The 22,099-nt window shown below is 35.8% G+C and overlaps 1 protein-coding gene across 1 annotated transcript in view; it reads right to left on the bottom strand.

Moving 5' to 3' along the window:
- Positions 1–21,882, bottom strand: part of LOC137390794 (uncharacterized) — a 34,184-nt gene extending 12,302 nt beyond the window's left edge. Inside the window, exons 1-15 of the mRNA XM_068077111.1 lie at positions 21,687–21,882; positions 16,736–16,902; positions 12,346–12,517; positions 11,181–11,306; positions 10,836–10,945; positions 10,314–10,421; positions 10,024–10,176; positions 9,186–9,307; positions 5,486–5,652; positions 4,845–5,054; positions 4,456–4,703; positions 3,034–3,253; positions 2,077–2,259; positions 1,212–1,319; positions 787–1,010 (exon numbers count right to left, since the gene is read on the bottom strand). Coding sequence (XP_067933212.1) covers positions 787–1,010; positions 1,212–1,319; positions 2,077–2,259; positions 3,034–3,253; positions 4,456–4,703; positions 4,845–5,054; positions 5,486–5,652; positions 9,186–9,307; positions 10,024–10,176; positions 10,314–10,421; positions 10,836–10,945; positions 11,181–11,306; positions 12,346–12,517; positions 16,736–16,902; positions 21,687–21,882 — 2,514 coding nt within the window. The remainder of the gene's footprint in view (positions 1–786; positions 1,011–1,211; positions 1,320–2,076; positions 2,260–3,033; positions 3,254–4,455; positions 4,704–4,844; positions 5,055–5,485; positions 5,653–9,185; positions 9,308–10,023; positions 10,177–10,313; positions 10,422–10,835; positions 10,946–11,180; positions 11,307–12,345; positions 12,518–16,735; positions 16,903–21,686) is intronic.
- Positions 21,883–22,099: the final 217 nt, after the last annotated feature.

Below are 22,099 nucleotides of genomic sequence, written 5' to 3'. Positions count from 1 at the left end.
TATAGTCTTATATCGGTATAATATAGTCTTATAACGGTATGACAGAGTCTTATAACGGTATGACATAGTGTTATATCGGTATGACATAGTCTTATATCGGTATGACATAGTCTTATATCGGTATGATATAGTCTTATAACAGTATGATATAGTCTTATATCGGTATGATATAGTTTTATACCGGTATGACATAGTCCTATATTGGTATGATATAGTCTTATACCATAGTCTTATAATACCAGATATTATCTTATAAAAATTTTCGAATCATCTATATTATTAATGGAGTCATACTAGTGATGAATGAGCATATACAGGCAAAAGATTCGAGGCAGACAGCAAAGATATTCAGAGAAATATTAGTAACGCAGAGGATGCCGCACACTATTAAAGACTGCAGAGGTAGAGCCAGCTCGCTAACCAACTATCGGACGCAAAAGGATGTTTTGGACAAAAGCTTCCGACTCGTAGGTTTAAAATTCAACATACTCTGATCGCTAAAAGTTCACAGTAAGTCTGCCGGTGTGTCTAAATTACGTATTGCAGCGGTTCAAGTCAGTTTTCAACATTTTGAAAGATGCCGATTTTAAAAAGATCGTCGCAGAGAATATTTCATATATTTAACATAGGAACCATTAACAGTGTTAAAAACGGATGATGATAAATGGAATGAGCTAAGATGGAGTGATGTTGGTATAAACTAATATGAACATGATGACCATATGGTGTAATTTTAGCAGATGTAACTGAAGAGTAAATGGCGAAACAACATTAGATTCGTCTTACTTCGTCTGCTGTGTAGCTTCCTGATCTATCCTCATCAACGATATACAAGTCCTCGTCTCTCGCTAGCACGAGGCCCTTTATGGGAGACCACATCACAATTATTTTATTCCAGAACTCTTCAAGGAGAAAGTTTGGCATTGTTTCAACATTCCACCGCTGATCTCCGTTTCTAGCTTCAGCATAAAGCTTACGATCTTTTACATAGACATCGATTCCATCGACACCTAAAAATATTTGAGCCAAAAAGTGAATCCAAGCCTGTGCATAAACTAGGACACCCATATAAGCTTATCACCAGCATTTTCTATAAAGTACCACCAGTAGGTAATACATAAGAGCACAGACACAACAAAAATAGACTATTTTTAATGTGTGCAAGGATAGCTGCATAGACAGAGAACGTTACACTTTTAAGCAGTACATACCTGTAGAGAGTAAGTATATAGGTCCATTGCTACTTCTATCCAGAAATCCAGTCTTAGGTTTTACAAAGAAGGATATAGAGACTCCATCAGGGCAAAGAGTCAAGTTACCTGGTAGTGTTAAATTTACATATTAAATAAGCACACACTAGTCAAGACAAAGTCTCTGCTATATCTCTGCTGACTAGCATCGGCAAAGTGTTCATGATTGGTTGCCTTAATGAAGTTCGGAAACCATAAATATTATAAATAAAATCACAAAAAGCTCAGCTAGAAAAAGAGAAGTCTGTCTATCTTGCATTTTTGCCTTGCAAGATCCTTCTTATCACCAGAAATAAACAGCAGATTATTGAAGTGTTAACAAAGTCAACACTAACACGGTTAATATCTTGTTAGCAAGAGTTAGATTAGACCAATGAACACGTGCAACAAGTAGCTTTGACCAATCAAAATACATAATCAGTAGGTTTGGCCATCAAAAATGCATAATTATCAGATTGACCTATGAACCTATGTAATCTGAACATTTGACCAATGAAAATGCATAATTGCATGATTGTCTTGTTGGATTGGTCACTTCTAGTTCTCCGCTCTTACATCACTTTTTGCAGACTGTAGCTGGTGATAAATAATCTCTCACTTTGGGGCAAAATGTTCTAGGATTATAATAAAGTAAAAAAGTTTTGGTAGCTTGGATTCCCTTCTGTGAGCATGTAATTCAGTAGAAATCAGGGAGTGGTTTCATAGACTTTAAAAAGTTAATGTAAGGTCATCCAGGTTTAACAGTTAAAACTAATAAAAGTCTATTTCTAAATGTGTGCTTATGCATGCATCAATATCAGGATTCCCTTTAAATAGATTTATTTACCAAGGCATTCATCATTAACAGGAGTGTTGGGTAGAATGCTTGTCACTTCGGCTTTGTCCCCAGACCCCCCTCTGACATCCAAAGCCTGGTCATAGAGGCCAGTGACCAGCTGACCTCTGGCAGGAATGCGCAACAGTTCATGCTGGAGCTGTCCATTAGCAGCACCTTGCCAAGCATCGAAATCTGTGACAAATACAAACCATGAGTTTCAGTACCTACCCTGGAGCGATACATGGCAACGCAATAGCATGAGTTGAAAAACTTGAGAATTAGAACTAAGAATTCAGAGGGGTGTATCGAGCCTATGAGAGACATAGTGATGACTCCAACAAATACACTGACAGATAGCTGACAGATATCTGACAGATATCTGACAGATAACTGACAGATATCTGACAGATAACTGACAGATAACTGACAGATAACTGACAGATAGCTATTCGATGAGATTAGTCGGTCGACAAGCTCTACCAGTGAGTCATCAAAACCACGGAATGTATATGTAAGTTATATTTGCATACTGTAGGGCAATTTAAATCCGGTACTTTCTTTAGCAGCTGTATAATGACCAGACACTTTTGCCATTAATAGCCATAATAGTTAAGGTCTAAAGTATTCTAATAGATTATTATAAATTTTTAAACAATAATATAACAACCTACTTATTGTAAATGCAAATTCAGCTTAAGCCAACTTTTTTCTCTTTATATTTGTGTGAGAGTTGTATGAATAACTCTACCACAGCTATATATAGACCTACACTGCTAGTATGAGAGTTGTATGAATAACTCTACCACAGTCATATATAGGCCTACACGCTTGCAATTTAAAAATTTACATGCAATAAGCATCAGCATCAACTTTCCCTGTTTTGCTAAGCTTCTAGAAAATTTCATCACCACCAAAAATTGCTCAAACACGTACAAAGTTATACAGTATATGCAGGAAGCAGCTGACCGATTATGTAGGTGGTATAGCGGTTTCCAGAGGTGCAGGTTACTTCAGGTATGCTGCAGACGTAGTCCCGATCACCATACCAGATCTCCAAATTATCTACAAGAACCACCGCTTGCTCTCCACCTGAGAATGCTGGGCCAACCCGGAATGTATCGGGAGACTGAGGAGCGGTCCTGACGGGGTCATATCTGTTGCTGGTCACCGTATCTATCATCTTTGTCTACAAGTATTATATTGGTACCAGGAATACCGGAAATGCTGTCTTTACCGTGAAAAATAGGTGATGAATCAAAAGTGGTCTATACTTGTCAGATTTCTAACTACTGACAGTAATTTCTGCTGACAGCAATGAATTAAAAAATCAACTAGCGCCCGACCTCAGTAATCAATCGATGATTTGTTCGAATTCTAAAATGATTTTCCCAGTACACATATTTTTTACTATAATAAAAGTCGTGTCCATCCGTAGCCATGTTTGAAGGTTGGGAAAATAATTACATTAAATGAGATATGAACTCGCAACATCCGACTTAGCAACCCAGCGCTCATAAACTTGCATTAATCGTCCACCTTCCAGCGCATTAGAATAGTTGCACACATACTTATTCTCTATGCTTTACCAGCACACCTGATGATCTCTCACAGTACACCTGACTGTCAGGGTACTAGTTATTACTATAATAAGAGCCAATGTCTGTTTGTCCATCCGAATCCATGCTAAGAGGTTGGAACAAAATTGATTTTAACAGGATTCGAACTTTAAACTTTTCCCTTTGTAGACTGACACTCTACAACCAGCCCCAATTGACGACCATGCAACATTTTGGTATAATTGTGCACATAGTTATTCTCTATGCTTTATCAACACACCTGACAATCTCTCACAGTAAACCTAGCTGCCAGGGTAGGCCTACTAGTTTAAATAATTTTCATTGGTTCAAAAACTAGAAAAGAATTTTTTAGGAATTTTTACAATATTTTACGCCGTAAACCATATATCAAGAAAGCGAGTTACTTGTTGCTTTCTGATAGTAAAATAAGCAAGTAAAATATACTAATTTAAAAGCTTTTTAATTTAGCCATTACTACAAACCCAATACAGACAGTTTAGCAGTAGAAATCTAATGCAGTCACAGTTTCTCATACAGAAACGCTATAAGATGATAGAATACCATTAGCAGAAATTAGTTGAAATGTATTTGATACAAAGCAGTTATCAACCATAGACAAGCACTATGAGCCCTGCAATGCTGAGAGACTGTTACCAACTACGTATGCGATAGTCATATTCACTGGACACATGAGGTATGGCTTTTTTACACCAACACGCAGTAGGTATGGAGTTTTACATGTATAAGGAACAGAAGCTCATTGTAATGCTTATATAACATTCCTAAGAGAAGACAACTTCTGTAAATTCACCTCATCTCTGTAGACAGCCAGCCCATACTTTGGGTGGAATGAAACTTCCAGAAACATCCATTCTCCGAACTCAAAGTTTGGTACATTTACTGTCCATTTATTGGCAAGAGTGTTTGCCGACACCTCCAGCTGGCCGTTCCTGAATGCCATATCAATGCCATTGAAGCCAGAGGTCAAGAATTCAGCACCTTGACCAAGGTTATCGACCTTGAACCAGCCTCTGATCAGGATACCATGCACACATTTTTCTGCAATGAAACCACAACACGAATAAACTATGCTGCCAAGTTTTTCTTGTGATTAGTTGATTGGTAAACAACAATATATAGTAGACAAACAGGTTCGTAACTACGTGTTCAGAGATATTAAATAGCAACTTTATTTCTTACCGATGTTATTAAAGCACTCTTCATTTCTCCTGCCCTGAACAATCTCAAATGCGTCTGTGTTCAGTGATAAAGCAAGCATATCTTTTCCCAGAACAAAACTATTGAAAGGAGCTGTTGCATTCGGGCTGTGTTGTACATTACGATAGAAGTAGTCAATGTAGCCGTTACTTCGCATTTTATCCATAGGATAGAAAATGTGCGGCGGAATTCCTAAAACAATAAATACAAAATAAAAGTGATATCAGAGAATTAATTTGCCCATCATGCAATTAGTGGATGAATCACTTGTAACCACCAGCAGACGTCAGGTAGCGTCAGGTAACGCATCCGCATGGAGTCATTTAGGAAGGAAAGCAGCCGTTGATTCATACATTCAACTGACATTAAACATCAGCAGATGCCGTTGAACAATAAATATCTAGCACGAGTTTCATTGCGATGGTACAGAGATAGACCCAGCGTTGTTGCGCCATAGCTCAATAATTGCATTAGCGTGCGAGTAGAGAAAACAGCTGGCAAGTATACAATTAAGAGCTCCGCGTAGCCGCTAGGTTAAATAAGCCATTGGCATTTACAATGTTCAGATTTCTAGAATATTCCTATCGCTAATTACGGAATGTTCAATTTCCTCAAGGTATTACCTCTTTGAATATGTCCAATAGAGCGAAGGAATTCTCTGCCTCCCTGAAGCATGTCAAGTTGGTCTATGGTAAACATGCCTGCAGACTTGTATGAGTTGAACAAATCTTCGTTTTTCTTGCCGATCAACAGTTTGTGGTCCCTTCCTTGATGTGGCATCCGTATCGGACTATAAACAGCAAAAAATAACTAGCTGGTCTTGTTGTAAAAGCGGCAGCAGTAAGAATACAATAGGTTGCTGCATGAAAAGCACAAAGTATTTGATTAAACTTCTCCGAAACAAAACTTAATAAACCTAACCTATAGCCCGAGACATTTCTTTGATCTCTAATTATATTGATCAGTGATTATCAAGCGAATACAATTATAGAACTCAAAGGTGAACTGTATGTCTAAAATAATTAATTTAGTGTTTCACAAACTAGTTGAAACTTTTCGTATTGAATAGGGAATTCTGAGATCTTATAACCAACTAGAGTATTGCCCACTTACTTATAATCAACTAGAGTATTGCCTACTTACTTATAATCAACTAGGTTATTGCCCACTTACTTATAATCAACTAGAGTATTGCCTACTTACTTATAATAAACTAGAGTACTGCCTACTTACTTATAATCAACTAGAGTACTGCCCACTTACTTATAATCAACTAGAGTATTGCCTACTTACTTATAATCAACTAGAGTATTGCCCACTTACTTATAATCAACTAGGTTATTGCCTACTTACTTATAATCAACTAGAGTATTGCCTACTTACTTATAATAAACTAGAGTACTGCCTACTTACTTATAATCTTCTAGAGTACTGCCCACTTACTTATAATCAACTAGAGTATTGCCTACTTACTTATAATCAACTAGAGTATTGCCCACTTACTTATAATCAACTAGGTTATTGCCTACTTACTTATAATAAACTAGAGTACTGCCTACTTACTTATAATCAACTAGAGTATTGCCCACTTACTTATAATCAACTAGAGTATTGCCTACTTACTTATAATCAACTAGAGTACTGCCTATTTACTTATAATCAACTAGAGTATTGCCCACTTACTTATAATCAACTAGAGTATTGCCCACTTACTTATAATCAACTAGAGTATTGCCTACTTACTTATAATCAACTAGAGTACTGCCTATTTACTTATAATCAACTAGAGTATTGCCCACTTACTTATAATCAACTAGAATATTGCCCACTTACTTATAATCAACTAGAGTATTGCCCACTTACTTATAATCAACTAGAGTATTGCCTACTTACTTATAATAAACTAGAGTACTGCCTACTTACTTATAATCAACTAGAGTACTGCCTACTTACTTATAATCAACTAGAGTATTGCCCACTTACTTATAATCAACTAGAGTATTGCCCACTTACTTATAATCAACTAGAGTATTGCCTACTTACTTATAATCAACTAGAGTACTGCCCACTTACTTATAATCAACTAGAGTATTGCCTACTTACTTATAATCAACTAGAGTACTGCCTACTTACTTATAATCAACTAGAGTATTGCCCACTTACTTATAATCAACTAGAGTATTGCCTACTTACTTATAATCAACTAGAGTATTGCCCACTTACTTATAATCAACTAGAGTACTGCCTACTTACTTATAATCAACTAGAGTATTGCCCACTTACTTATAATCAACTAGAGTACTGCCCACTTACTTATAATCAACTAGAGTATTGCCTACTTACTTATAATCAACTAGAGTACTGCCTACTTACTTATAATCAACTAGAGTATTGCCCACTTACTTATAATCAACTAGAGTATTGCCTACTTACTTATAATAAACTAGAGTATTGCCCACTTACTTATAATCAACTAGAGTATTGCCTACTTACTTATAATCAACTAGGTTATTGCCCACTTACTTATAATCAACTAAAATATTGCCTACTTACTTATAATAAACTAGAGTACTGCCCACTTACTTATAATCAACTAGAATATTTCCCACTTACTTATAATCAACTAGAGTATTGCCCACTTACTTATAATCAACTAGAGTATTGCCTACTTACTTATAATAAACTAGAGTACTGCCTACTTACTTATAATCAACTAGAGTATTGCCCACTTACTTATAATCAACTAGAGTATTGCCTACTTACTTATAATCAACTAGAGTATTGCCTACTTACTTATAATCAACTAGAGTATTGCCTACTTACTTATAATCAACTAGAGTATTGCCCACTTACTTATAATCAACTAGAGTACTGCCTACTTACTTATAATCAACTAGAGTATTGCCTACTTACTTATAATCAACTAGAGTATTGCCTACTTACTTATAATCAACTAGAGTATTGCCTACTTACTTATAATCAACTAGAGTATTGCCCACTTACTTATAATCAACTAGAGTACTGCCTACTTACTTATAATCAACTAGAGTATTGCCCACTTACTTATAATCAACTAGAGTACTGCCCACTTACTTATAATCAACTAGAGTACTGCCCACTTACTTATAATCAACTAGAGTATTGCCTACTTACTTATAATCAACTAGAGTATTGCCTACTTACTTATAATCAACTAGAGTATTGCCTATTTACTTATAATCAACTAGAGTATTGCCCACTTACTTATAATCAACTAGAGTATTGCCTACTTACTTATAATCAACTAGAGTACTGCCTACTTACTTATAATCAACTAGAGTATTGCCCACTTACTTATAATCAACTAGAGTATTGCCTACTTACTTATAATCAACTAGGTTATTGCCCACTTACTTATAATCAACTAAAATATTGCCTACTTACTTATAATAAACTAGAGTACTGCCCACTTACTTATAATCAACTAGAATATTTCCCACTTACTTATAATCAACTAGAGTATTGCCCACTTACTTATAATCAACTAGAGTATTGCCTACTTACTTATAATCAACTAGAGTATTGCCCACTTACTTATAATCAACTAGAGTATTGCCTACTTACTTATAATCAACTAGAGTATTGCCCACTTACTTATAATCAACTAGAGTATTGCCTACTTACTTATAATCAACTAGAGTATTGCCTACTTACTTATAATCAACTAGAGTATTGCCTACTTACTTATAATCAACTAGAGTATTGCCTACTTACTTATAATCAACTAGAGTATTGCCTATTTACTTATAATCAACTAGAGTATTGCCCACTTACTTATAATCAACTAGAGTATTGCCTACTTACTTATAATCAACTAGAGTACTGCCTACTTACTTATAATCAACTAGAGTATTGCCCACTTACTTATAATCAACTAGAGTATTGCCTACTTACTTATAATCAACTAGGTTATTGCCCACTTACTTATAATCAACTAAAATATTGCCTACTTACTTATAATAAACTAGAGTACTGCCCACTTACTTATAATCAACTAGAATATTTCCCACTTACTTATAATCAACTAGAGTATTGCCCACTTACTTATAATCAACTAGAGTACTGCCTACTTACTTATAATCAACTAGAGTATTGCCTACTTACTTATAATCAACTAGAGTATTGCCTACTTACTTATAATCAACTAGAGTATTGCCTACTTACTTATAATCAACTAGAGTATTGCCTACTTACTTATAATCAACTAGAGTATTGCCTACTTACTTATAATCAACTAGAGTATTGCCCACTTACTTATAATCAACTAGAGTATTGCCCACTTACTTATAATCAACCGAGTTCACTATCTGGCTATTAATCCAAAGATTGACAAATTGCGGGCTGCCGTCCACCTCAACAAAATACCATCGATTTGCTTGAAGGCCTCTGAAGGTTACTGTATTCGGCTAAAACATAAATGACTAAAACATAAATGGCTAAAACATAAATGGCTAAAACATAAATGGATCAAAGTAAAATGTTGTCAAGATTAAAACTAATGCTTTAAAACAGGCAAGTACAAATGTAGATAGGTGGAAGATATCTGTCACCCAAGCAACAGTAAGTGATTTTACCTATTCATATTTGAGTTTATGTGAGGTATATATTGTACAAAGTTGTTTCTCAAACACAGTACAGTAGAAATAAGTTCTGTTTAATTTGAGTTGTATTTTAGGTCTCCATAATTCTGTATTACCTACCTAACTCTTTATATCGTTTACCACTATGGTATCTACTCGTCTATATCACCTACCACTGTAGATGGTCCCGACCCCTCTATATCACTTACCACTGTAGATGGTCCCTAACCCTCTAAATCACCTAATACTATAGATGGTCCCTACCCCTCTATACCACCTACTGCTATAGATGGTCCCCACTCCTCTATATCACCTACCAGTATAGAAAATAGGCCTACCTACTCCTCTATATCACCTACCACTATAGATGGTCCCTACTCCTCTATATCACCTACCACTATCAATGGTCCCCTACTCCTCTATATCACCTACCACTATAGATGGTTCCTACTTCTCTATATCACCTACTACTATTATAGAAGATACCTACCCTATATCACTACCACTACTGCTGAAATACACACTACAAGTACTCTACTCACATAATCAGTGCTATCAGAGTAAACCAGCGCCACCAAGTTCTGCTGAGAGATCATAATGGTGAGCCCCGTGTTGCCTGTATCCAGCACTGTTATGCCGTTGCGGATCTCGTCAAATCTCACCCAGAAGGAGATGTAGAAACTGCAGTCATTGGTCTATAACAGAAAAATATATGTTGTATTCAAGCGCTATGTGTTGAATTACTAGAGACATGTTCATAACTGTCCTAACAGCAAGGCTGTCATGAGCGACAGTAACTATGGAAACCATCAAACTACAATGAGAGTCGTACCTGTCCAAAGCATGTGTTGCTACAGTCTCCGGCATCAATATAATATTCTGTTCTGGTGACAGCATCCATGCCGAGCCTTAGAGCCATATCAACCACACCCGGTACCAGCTGTAAATGCAAACCCGTGTTATTTATTATCTCTAACAAGACCGACGACTAGTGTTACAATGTAATTTTAGCTATTTCAACATCAGAGCTGAAACGGTTAACACGTTGACAATCTTCAATGAAACATTAAAGGTTTGTACAATATTATAGAGACACAAAAGAATGATATATGTTTAAAAATTTAAAATCATCAGTCTTGCGTATTTGACTGGCTATAGCCATTATCAAGGACAAACTTTCTTGTGAAAAGTCTACCTCTGAAAGAGACATATTATTCCCAGGTTATATTACGAACACTCATCACCTAAGCCTGATTTCCAAAAGATTTGTGAGAAAATCGGACATTATCTGCTATGACCACAGCTCAAGTAGCCAAATCACAAAACACAGATGTAAGTAAAACAAAAGACTTACTTGTGCTTGAAGGCCCCAAGGATTGAAGGTGGCCACCAGGTCACTTGGCCACACTACCAAACGATTTCCATTGAGACGGTTCATGGTGAAGTAGTAATGCTTCAGACCACCTACAGAGATTAAATCTGACTCATCTAGTTTCAAAGACTCAAAGACAACTATTTACCAATGTGGTTTGACTACGCTTCTCTCTTCTGACAAAACTAAAAGCGTAGGCAGGATAACCACAATACTCAACTCATGAAGACAGAATCTAAAAAATTTATGAATTTCAACTCTACACTCAATTATAAGGATTAGAATCTGCTGTCGAGTGTACATATGACACGCAAGCGAGGTACATACTGCGACCAATGATCTGCTCCTGTGACATTCGCTGTGATGAGAAGCTGATGTCAGCCACACCAATGGTGTTACCCGAGTTATCTCTTGAGCCAAATGTAAAGCTGCTCCTGACTCCCACAGCAAAGTCTGCAAACAAAGAGGGTTGGCAGCTAGTAAGCACTGTTACTAGCCTGGATGAGCTACAGTAATCACTCGCTGCCTCGCTGATGAGATTCCTCGATGAGCACAATTGTGATAGTAGTTGCCACGGGTCGCAGCTTTTCTTGTTATATTTTATAAAATGTAAATGTGCAAAAGGCTTGTAATACCCTTCATCGTGCCTCTTACACGCCTTCAACCTTTAAAATTGTTTTATGAATCTAAGGAAAGGAAGAAAATACTTACGATTAATAAAAAAGGGAATTTATTAGTTTTTATGTCACAGGTTTTTGGTTTTCGCGTGGGGCACCGGTTCTGAATAACCACGAAAAATGAGGAATTACTGCAGTCTGTATGGGAATACAACTGTTACAGAAGAGGCATGGTGAGTCGTCACCGATAAAACAGTATCGGTGTTACTAGATATGTCAGATTTTCAAACAAACTAAAGAAACTTTCATTTCCAATTTTCAATTTTTTATTTTCAATTTTCTAAATTTTCATAGACAAAAACCTAGACTTTCCATTTTGTTGCCTAATAAAGGAATTGTCCTGAGATATGATAATGAAGTCAGTGCTAAGGATGTAATACTAACCAGACTGAAACTCAGATAGTTTGCACAAAGACTTCAACATTGGCGCACACAAATGCAGCAGAGGTAAGTATACGCTTTCTTATTAAAATGATTGAGTTGCGTCTCGAACTTTAACCTGAGTCCTGCAGAATTCTCAGGGCAGACAACTACTCACAACTGAATATCTTATCTAGTAGTTATCTACTACTAGGGCTGAGTGAGTTACGTATAAGTTATAGGATTAATACCACACAAATAGATTTCACTTTTTTATGGATATACAGCTGTTTGCACTGGTCAACAGCTTCTACCTTATTCTGAGACTTCTACCTTATTCTGAGAAAATAACAAATAGTTACTTATTATACATGTGTACTAGATTAGCCAAAATAACCATGTCTAAGTCGCCACGAACGAAGACTTTCTCATTTGTGCACATAGTTACAAGGTACCTGAGCTGGAATACACGGTTGTTGTGCCTACAGACACTCCATTGAGATAGACCTGTAGACCAGCGCTCTGTGACCAGGAGAAGGCATAATGGTACCAGTAGTTGATGAACTGTGCCTCTCCCGCCACTGTCTGGAGATACACTCGGGCAGGGTACAGTTCATAGGCTATGTTCTATAAACATAGAAATACAGCATCATAAGTCATATGCAGTAAGAGAAGTCTAATCTAGGGTATAAGTATTTATCTGCCCATGACAATCTGACTGCATCAACAAACTATGAGCTAATTGTGAGTACAAAGGTCAAGGTTAGAGCGGCTTCATTTTCTGCCAATTACACCAGCAATATTAACTATAACTTGCATTCTGTTATGTGATACAATATCAATATCGGATCACATAATATAATACTATTTACAGTTATTTTTGCATGCTAGTAATGGACAGAAAATAAAACTAGCAGTACCTTGACCTTTGCACTAGACTATTTTGTACTAGACCACTTTACCATAGAAAGTACAAAAAGACAATATAACTTTGAAACTTTGATGGATGCAAATGGATTATATAGTCAACAATTTACTATTTAAATGATTTATAGCAAAATATCCAATTTATAAGACAAATATTTCTCAAAAGTTTTTTAATCAAGAAAAGTTGTTGAGTTGAGTAATATGCCTGCTGCCATTAATCATGCGAATCATGAAGCCAGTTACATCACAGTGACTATACCATAGGAAAGCTATATCATGGAGTAACTTATATCATAGAGTAACTTATATCATAGAGTAACTGTACCATATAGGTAGTAGAGCTCTATGTTATAGGATGGCTATATCATGGAGCGGCTATATCATAGAAAAGCGATATTTTAGATCGGCTATATGTTAAGGCAACTATATGTTAAGGCAACTATATGTTAAGGCAACTATATGTTAAGGCAACCATATATTAAGGCAACTATATGTTAAGGCAACTATATGTTAAAGGTTGACTTGCAACAAAATTCACATTACCGTTATTTGATATGAAAAGATTCACCATGTCTTACTCTGTTGTGTTGTAGGTGCAAAATATGTGAAAGGGTGATTACAAGCTCTTAAAAGCTAAAAAACGAACAGAAAATAGCAGCCACATGAAACCACCGTAGTTTGGATTCCCTTTCCAAAACGGCTCAAATGTGAGGTAGTTGTGAGAGAGGGTTTCTGTTCATACTTTCTTGCAATCTTATTCATCGAAATATTTTCACAAATATGCTTCACGCATTCAATAAAACTATGCCTATTGTTCTTACGCGTCTGTTTTATCGTCATTGTAATGCTGTCACTTTTAGCACTGATATCTTATAACTTACCGTAAAAAATCGGTAAACTTTTTAACCTTAGCTCGAAGGAGTACATTTCATTGTCTGATAATTATGACGATCCTGTTGGTCACTTGTGATAATCGAAAAGTGCTGTAAAAATTATTTGCGAAGTATTGGGTCACATGATCAGATTACGATTTGACGATTGAATAATGCCGAAACAAAACTGTAAAGTAGCGAGCATCTATATTTGATACGGGGTCTTCGGTAAAACTCGAAGTGTTTGTCATAAACTAGTACTACGATAAGTTTTATATTGAGCTTTTTATTGGCCTTTCAATTCACGTGAGAACATACGTGACAAAACGATAACTAAATTTCATGGTTACGTCATCGAAATAAAGAGATTCCAATCTACGGCGGCTTTTCGTTTTTGAGCTTTTAAGAGCTTGTAATCACCTTTCCACATCTTTTGCACCTACTACACAACAGAGTAAGACATCGTGAATCTTTTGATACCAAATAACTGTAATGTGAATTTTGTTGCAAGTCAACCTTTAAGGTAACTATATGTTTTCCATAAAGCAGCTGTATCAGAAAGCAGCTACACTAGGACACTTTTATTTCGCTAGTATTTAGTTTCGTGAGTAGCACACAGAGTAAAATTTTGCTGCAACTTAATTTCGCGGCTCTGATGAGTGCGAAAATATAGTGATGTGAAAATAAATGCAGTGGAAAAAACAGAGTACATTCCTCAGGTCCAGTTCGCTAATAAAAAAATTCAATTTGGGACTAGTTCGTATTTGTAAACCGCAGGTTGAAATGTGTGGGTGAGATCGATAATTCAATTTGATCACTTGCTGCCATTTGTTTCTTGGATTATCAATGATGTCTAGGTCCCTCCTGTCGTGACTTTCACACTCGAATCCCAAGAAGAAGAAAATAAATAGGTAACAACCAACTTTACAACCAAAACTGTATAACCCTTTCGCTGCCATAAACGCATTTATGCGTTTTCTAGGGGCCACTGCCGTAAACGCATTTTTGGACTTTCTCAGCAGTTGCGTGGTAACCTGATTTTATTATTCGTTGACCGCATAACCCACGGTTTTATGAAATTGACTGTGTTGTCCGAAGATTTCTCTATAAAATCAGCCTAAAACAACGAAGCAATTTTAAACTTTTGTTTGAGAATTTCTAATCTAAAAACGAACATTTTTTGTGAGTTCATTAACTACCGCGCGAGTCATAAAACAGGTAATTAGTTGTTGATGACATTATAGCCAATTAAGATTTAGATTTTCGTGATTATACAGATAATTGAAGTAGCAGCACTGTCTCTGAAAGTGGTGAAAGTAATAGTTTTGTAAGAGTAAGGAACATTGTGGAGGATCATTTAAGCTTTGGATCGATCGTAGCTTCACATAGCTTTATCATCGTGCACAAGTAGAAATACAATGTACATTGAATTTTTGCATAGCAATATTGGTTAAAATGTTGGCAAAATAAAATATGTAACAAAAAAGTTCTAGATAGAGATTGAACTTGAAAAAATACTGTATACATATCAGAAAGCAATATCGGTAAAATGGCTGGCACTAGGCCAATAGCGAATTTGTACATGGCAGGGGTGGATCTCAGAAAAAAAGTGTGTGGTGCAAAATTTGTGTAATATATCTAGAGTGGGAGGGGGTGCGCGAGACGACCCCCTTTGAAATTTAGGCATCTTAGAATGAAGGAGAGGTGTGTTTGAGCCCAAAAAAGTGTAATCATTTATTTGCAGCAAACAACAAGTTTAGAGGTAAAAATTGACATTAGATATGATTAATTAAATTGGTGTTTTATAATGTTCCTTATACTATGTATATCAAGAGTACATGTAAACAGAAAGTTAACAAACATTTGTGCAATAAAATAAAATCAAGACAAAATCAATCACAAAACCTCAACAGCCATTTGGTTTGGTTGTGCAGAAATTAGCCATCATTTCTGCAAGCTACCATAAAAATTTTTTCGTAGTATTAGCTACATAACGATGCTATTATAAAACAGACATATTAGGGCATACTTTTTTAATTGTTGTTTTGTTGTCGAAAGAAATGATCCAATGTTCGTTCTTGACCTTTCTTTTGAGACATTTTGCTTTTAAAATTGTTTGTAGTACTTCTTTCGAAAAAGTTGTGGCTCAATTGAGGATGTTTATTGGGACCACTCTCATTTGTTTATAAGCAAAACAAATTCAGGTCAATGTTATTAAAACTGGTTGGTTATAACAAGCTCTACTAGGCCGTTTTTGTTAATTTCCTCCCAAAGCAAGTTCTGAGTGAAATGAATTGTAATTTACTCAATTCTTGATGGATTTTAAATCTTTTTTTTTTAATTTTTTGCCATATTTATGGTGGTGCATTTGCACCATATGCACCACAGTAGATCCGCCCCTGCATGGTTGGCAGTGAAAGAGATAATGTGGTTGAACCTGATGAGGGTTGATATTGTTTTTGGTTGGTAATAAAATTCATCACTACAATAATTATTCTTCAATTTTATGACTTCACCTACCAGACTTTCATCCTCATCAGTTACAAATTCGGTGACTAAACTGATATAATCTTAATTTGCTTTGCCATGCTGCTCAGTCGGTGTATTAGCTTTAACGAGTTTACCAGAAATTTCCCATTGAGTCTAACCACAGACGAAAATTGCCTGCATTTCTAATGTGACGATTTTATTGTGTATATACATGAACAAAGCTATGTAACTTCGCGTTTTCGCTCGTTCGTTATGATAGTTTAGTTTCCCTCATGAAATTTTCGCGAGAGGATGACACCGCAAAAATGCGAAAGTTAGATGACGCGAATACATAAGTGTCCTAGGGTATATCAGTGAGTAGCTATATGAGAGAACAGCTGTATTATTAGGCAACTATATCATAAAGAAGCTATATCATAAAGAAGCTATATCATAGAGAAGCTATATCATAACAAGCTATATCCAAGCGAGCAGTTACATGTATATCATAGAAAAGCTATGATATAACTGCTGATATAGAGCAGCTATATCAGCGAGCAGCTATATCATGCCATACCTCCCAGGTTCTACCATTATCAGGGTGTCGGAGTCTTGTATGGAGAGCATTATTTTTCCAATATATCCAGATTCCATGCGAGCTGGAGCCTCCATTGTCTACCAAGGTCGAGTCTCTCATTTGTAGATCATCATCGAGAATAACAAGCCAAAATGACAGCGTGTACCCTATAAAGTATAAAGAAAATAGCTCATAGCAGAATATGGAAAAGAATGGAGAACATGAAAGAGTTTAGAAAGATAAAGAATAATGTCATAACTTGGCGCCTGCTGCTATTCAATCACTTGAGGTTTTTGAGTGATTCTTAGAAAAACATCTTTTTTTTTGTAATTTGATCACAGACAGCTATTCTCTTAAAACCTTTACTTCGGACATTGTGAAGCATAATAAGGTGATTAGAGCTTGTTTTTACGTAAGTCTGAATTAGATCGAGTAGATAACTACAATTGCCAAGTTGTACGCTGTGTACAACTCAATTACAAAAGTATATGTATAAAAAGTTAACCAATTATGTCTATATCATAATATTTATATGGTGCTATAATTACAACAAACATCATCATTGTTCAAATACATTTGGAAAATCAGAGTGTGCAAATTAGAATTGTCGTAATTCAGTGGCTGAGTGAACACCTTGTCGCAGTAGCAATACAGAACTAAGCGTATTTTAGACAGTGCTCCACAGCTTTTAAACCGACTGGTTTGAGCCGAGGGGTTTTCAAACACAAGGTAAACATGCTAAATATCAGTTTCTGTTAGTAGAATGAGTTTATCCTTGTTGCACTATTTACCATTTAGTTTGGCTTCATCATAGTAGTTGTCTACTCACCCTCAATTTCTTTCTAGGATTTGATGAGACTTGATAGAGTTAATTAGCTTGGACTAGCTATGTCTATGGCACAAGTTAAAATACAGCTTGTGACATGAACTTGTGAAGTGTTTAGAAAGTCATATACGAAAAGCTATCTTTTTCCTTATCTCCTCACCTAACCTAACAAGCAATATTCAAGAGTGCGCCGCCTGCTACTCAATTCATTCTCAAGCAGATACCCTCATCAAATCATTTACTAACTGCGTTAATAGTCTGCATATGGCTTGTTCATGGCAGCGCAATGAGCAGCGTATATTACACAGTACGGGAGTCTGTAAGAGGCCATTAGGCGCTGTCGGAAGACTTGTAAAACTGAATATAAGGAGAGTCAGCTGGCTGCCCATTACCTAGAAGGCTATAAGAGAATAGGAGTGCTCAGTGCAGACACGGCTGGGTTGGCTGTCTGTAGCTACAGCATCTTAGTACTCTAGTAATTAACTACAGAGTAGCCTTACACTTGTATTTCTCACCGTCCCCTATTGCATTTACTATGTGAAACAATTCCCTTAAAAAGATGCAATAAGAAAACCATTTTTATTTACCAATTTTGTAATTTACTAGCCATAGACGTGAAATAATAAGCTTTTTATATTACTTTATTGGCGATAATCTTGTTGCGGAGAAAAATGTTTTTCAAATAAGCAGTGAAATTTGGACATCGGCAATTAATCTATTCTGATATTTACTCCGTATGCTGAAACCATTGTATGTTGAAGCAAACATTCTTACCAGAACACATTGTAGTTTGTTTAATTCGTTCCAAGGTCCACAAACAATGATAGCTACTTCAAGCAACTACATAAATCAGTAAAGCAAATGCAGTATGTAATACTATGTCAACAATTAGATGTAAAAACTACATTATATGTAAAAACTAAATTAATATGATAATAATCAGTAAAGAGGTTTTTTATTATTCATCATAAAGACATGTGAAGAGAAGTGTAGGCACAGCAATATATAGGTATAGGAAATATATAACTTAACTTACACTAAATATAGTTTAAATTAATTTGATCTAAATACTTTTATTCTCTTTGCATTTTTGTTTTACTTTTTACCGGTGGTTTCACTTTTAATAATGAAACTTTAATATTGCAATAAACTTTGATGATGTATGATGCGTATGTACAATGTGTACGTACATATTGCGGTTCTGGACCATTTTTTACAATAGACTAAAGACTCACAAAGGACTAGACACCTACAAAAGACTGCACCGAGGTAATAAAAACACTAGCAATCAGATTCCATAATCTTTACTCAGTCTTATCAATACAAAAAACTAATGCAAAACTACTTGTTTCACTTGAAATATATAAAATAGTATATACAAAATAATTAAAAAGCATCTACCGTACTTGTTCTATTTTAAAAATAAAGTTACTACAAACAAACATAAAATTACCAGCATTTTAAAAATAGTAAAAAGAGGTTTCACTAAATTTTATGATCTACGCTCATCATCTAATCAGGTCATCTATGAATTCTTCCACAAATAATCAACAACACAAAGGAGGAAGCCTGACCAACTTCTAGAATAACTTTAAACCGTACTGAATAGTAAAAAAATGTTAAAACATGATGAAAGACCAAACTACCTTTGATACATATTACATCTACCGGTATCATTGTATGGCTACATATTACATCTACCGGTATCATTGTATGGCTACATATTACATCTACCGGTATCATTGTATGGCTACATAATACATCTACCGGTATCATTGTATGGCTACATATTACATCTACCGGTATCATTGTATGGCGACATATTACATCTACCGGTATCATTGTATGGCTACATATTACATCTACCGGTATCATTGTATGGCTACATATTACATCTACCGGTATTATTGTATGGCTACATATTACATCTACCGGTATCATTGTATGGCTACATAATACAACTACCTGTATTATTGTATGGCTACATATTACGTCTACCGGTATCATTGTATGGCTACATATTACGTCTACCGGTATTATTGTATGGCTACATATTACATCTACCGGTATCATTGTATGGCTACATATTACATCTACCGGTATCATTGTATGGCTACATATTACATCTACCGGTATCATTGTATGGCTACATATTACATCTACCGGTATCATTGTATGGCTACATATTACATCTACCGGTATCATTGTATGGCTACATATTACATCTACCGGTATCATTGTATGGCTACATATTACATCTACCGGTATCATTGTATGGCTACATATTACATCTACCGGTATCATTGTATGGCTACATATTACATCTACCGGTATCATTGTATGGCTACATATTACATCTACCGGTATCATTGTATGGCTACATATTACATCTACCGGTATCATTGTATGGCTACATATTACATCTACCGGTATCATTGTATGGCTACATATTACATCTACCGGTATCATTGTATGGCTACATATTACATCTACCGGTATCATTGTATGGCTACATATTACATCTACCGGTATTATTGTATGGCTACATATTACATCTACCGGTATCATTGTATGGCTACATAATACAACTACCTGTATCATTGTATGGCTACATATTACGTCTACCGGTATCATTGTATGGCTACATATTACGTCTACCGGTATTATTGTATGGCTACATATTACATCTACCGGTATCATTGTATGGCTACATATTACATCTACCGGTATCATTGTATGGCTACATATTACATCTACCGGTATCATTGTATGGCTACATATTACATCTACCGGTATCATTGTATGGCTACATATTACGTCTACCGGTATCATTGTATGGCTACATATTACATCTACCGGTATCATTGTATGGCTACATATTACATCTACCGGTATCATTGTATGGCTACATATTACATCTACCGGTATCATTGTATGGCTACATATTACATCTACCGGTATCATTGTATGGCTACATATTACATCTATCTGTATCATTGTATGGCTACATATTACATCTACCGGTATCATTGTATGGCTACATATTACATCTACCGGTATCATTGTATGGCTACATATTACGTCTACCGGTATCATTGTATGGCTACATATTACATCTACCGGTATCATTGTATGGCTACACATTACATCTACCGGTATCATTGTATGGCTACATATTACATCTACCGGTATCATTGTATGGCTACATATTACGTCTACCGGTATCATTGTATGGCTACATATTACATCTACCGGTATCATTGTATGGCTACATATTACGTCTACCGGTATCATTGTATGGCTACATATTACGTCTACCGGTATCATTGTATGGCTACATATTACGTCTACCTGTATCATTGTTTGGCTACATATTACGTCTACCGGTATCATTGTATGGCTACATATTACATCTACCGGTATTATTGTATGGCTACATATTACGTCTACCGGTATCATTGTATGGCTACATATTACATCTACCGGTATCATTGTATGGCTACATATTACATCTACCGGTATCATTGTAACGAAGAAGAGCCTTCCAGAAGCCTACATGTTTGACATGCAAATGTCAACATGGCTTTTGAACTTGAAGAGTTGTTATTAATTGTATTCGAATTACCACAAAGTTTTGAGACTAACATTTGAATTTCCTTCTATAAAATGAGATCGCAACTTCCAATTTAAACATTTTAGGCAAAAGAATATGTTCAATAAAACTAGCCGGATTTTAAGTCAGACTAGACAGTGACTTCACAATACAAATAAAACTTTTGAAAAGCAAACAGCTTAAGCATTACCAATTATTAACCTAGCATATCATAGCAGGTGCTTGTCCTATCTGACTGCGTAGGTGAACTTGACAACCTGGCTATTTATTAGAGGGAAGTTTGATTGGGTGGCTGGATTAGAGCTTCAATCGTTCTATAGCTGAACACACTATGGACCTATGATCAATCGGGCAGTGTTAATCGGCAAATGAGCTCCTACGACATGGACGAAGCGTGCAGAGTATACCATTGGTGGAAATTAGCAGCGGCAGTATGTTTGATGTGTTTTATGTTACACAATGTTATGTTTTATGTTGCAGTGTGTTTTATGTTACACAATATCTCTATTTACCTTGAAAGCAATAATCTAGGTTGCCAAGACACTCATCCCTCTGACTCTCCCCTGCAAACTGAAAGTATGTTCTGCCACCGAGTCCGAGTGTCACATATGTTGTTGGTTCGATCTTTCTCAACACATCGCCTTCGATTCTATCATCAAGGCCTTGCTCGCTCACAAAGTAGCGTGTCTTCTGATCGGAAAAATCCATTGTGTACCGAGTCACCAGATCTGCAAGTAGAAGGGAGCAGTAGGTATGAAGCTGAGTTGACTAGCTTGACTAAAACATGCTGTCTAGAGGTTGGTTTTTGTACTGCCTCAAGAGTTCATATCTTACTAAACATCTTACAAAGAGATTACATGTACATGTATGTCTTACTATTATATTCTACATATATATATTCTATATATATTCCATTATACCTATA

This window comes from Watersipora subatra, chromosome 3 (genome assembly GCF_963576615.1).
Source record: "Watersipora subatra chromosome 3, tzWatSuba1.1, whole genome shotgun sequence".
Classification (NCBI taxonomy): Eukaryota; Metazoa; Bryozoa; class Gymnolaemata; order Cheilostomatida; family Watersiporidae; genus Watersipora; species Watersipora subatra.
The sequence above is the reverse complement of the archived record's forward strand: the minus strand, read 5'-3'. Positions and strand labels throughout refer to the sequence as shown.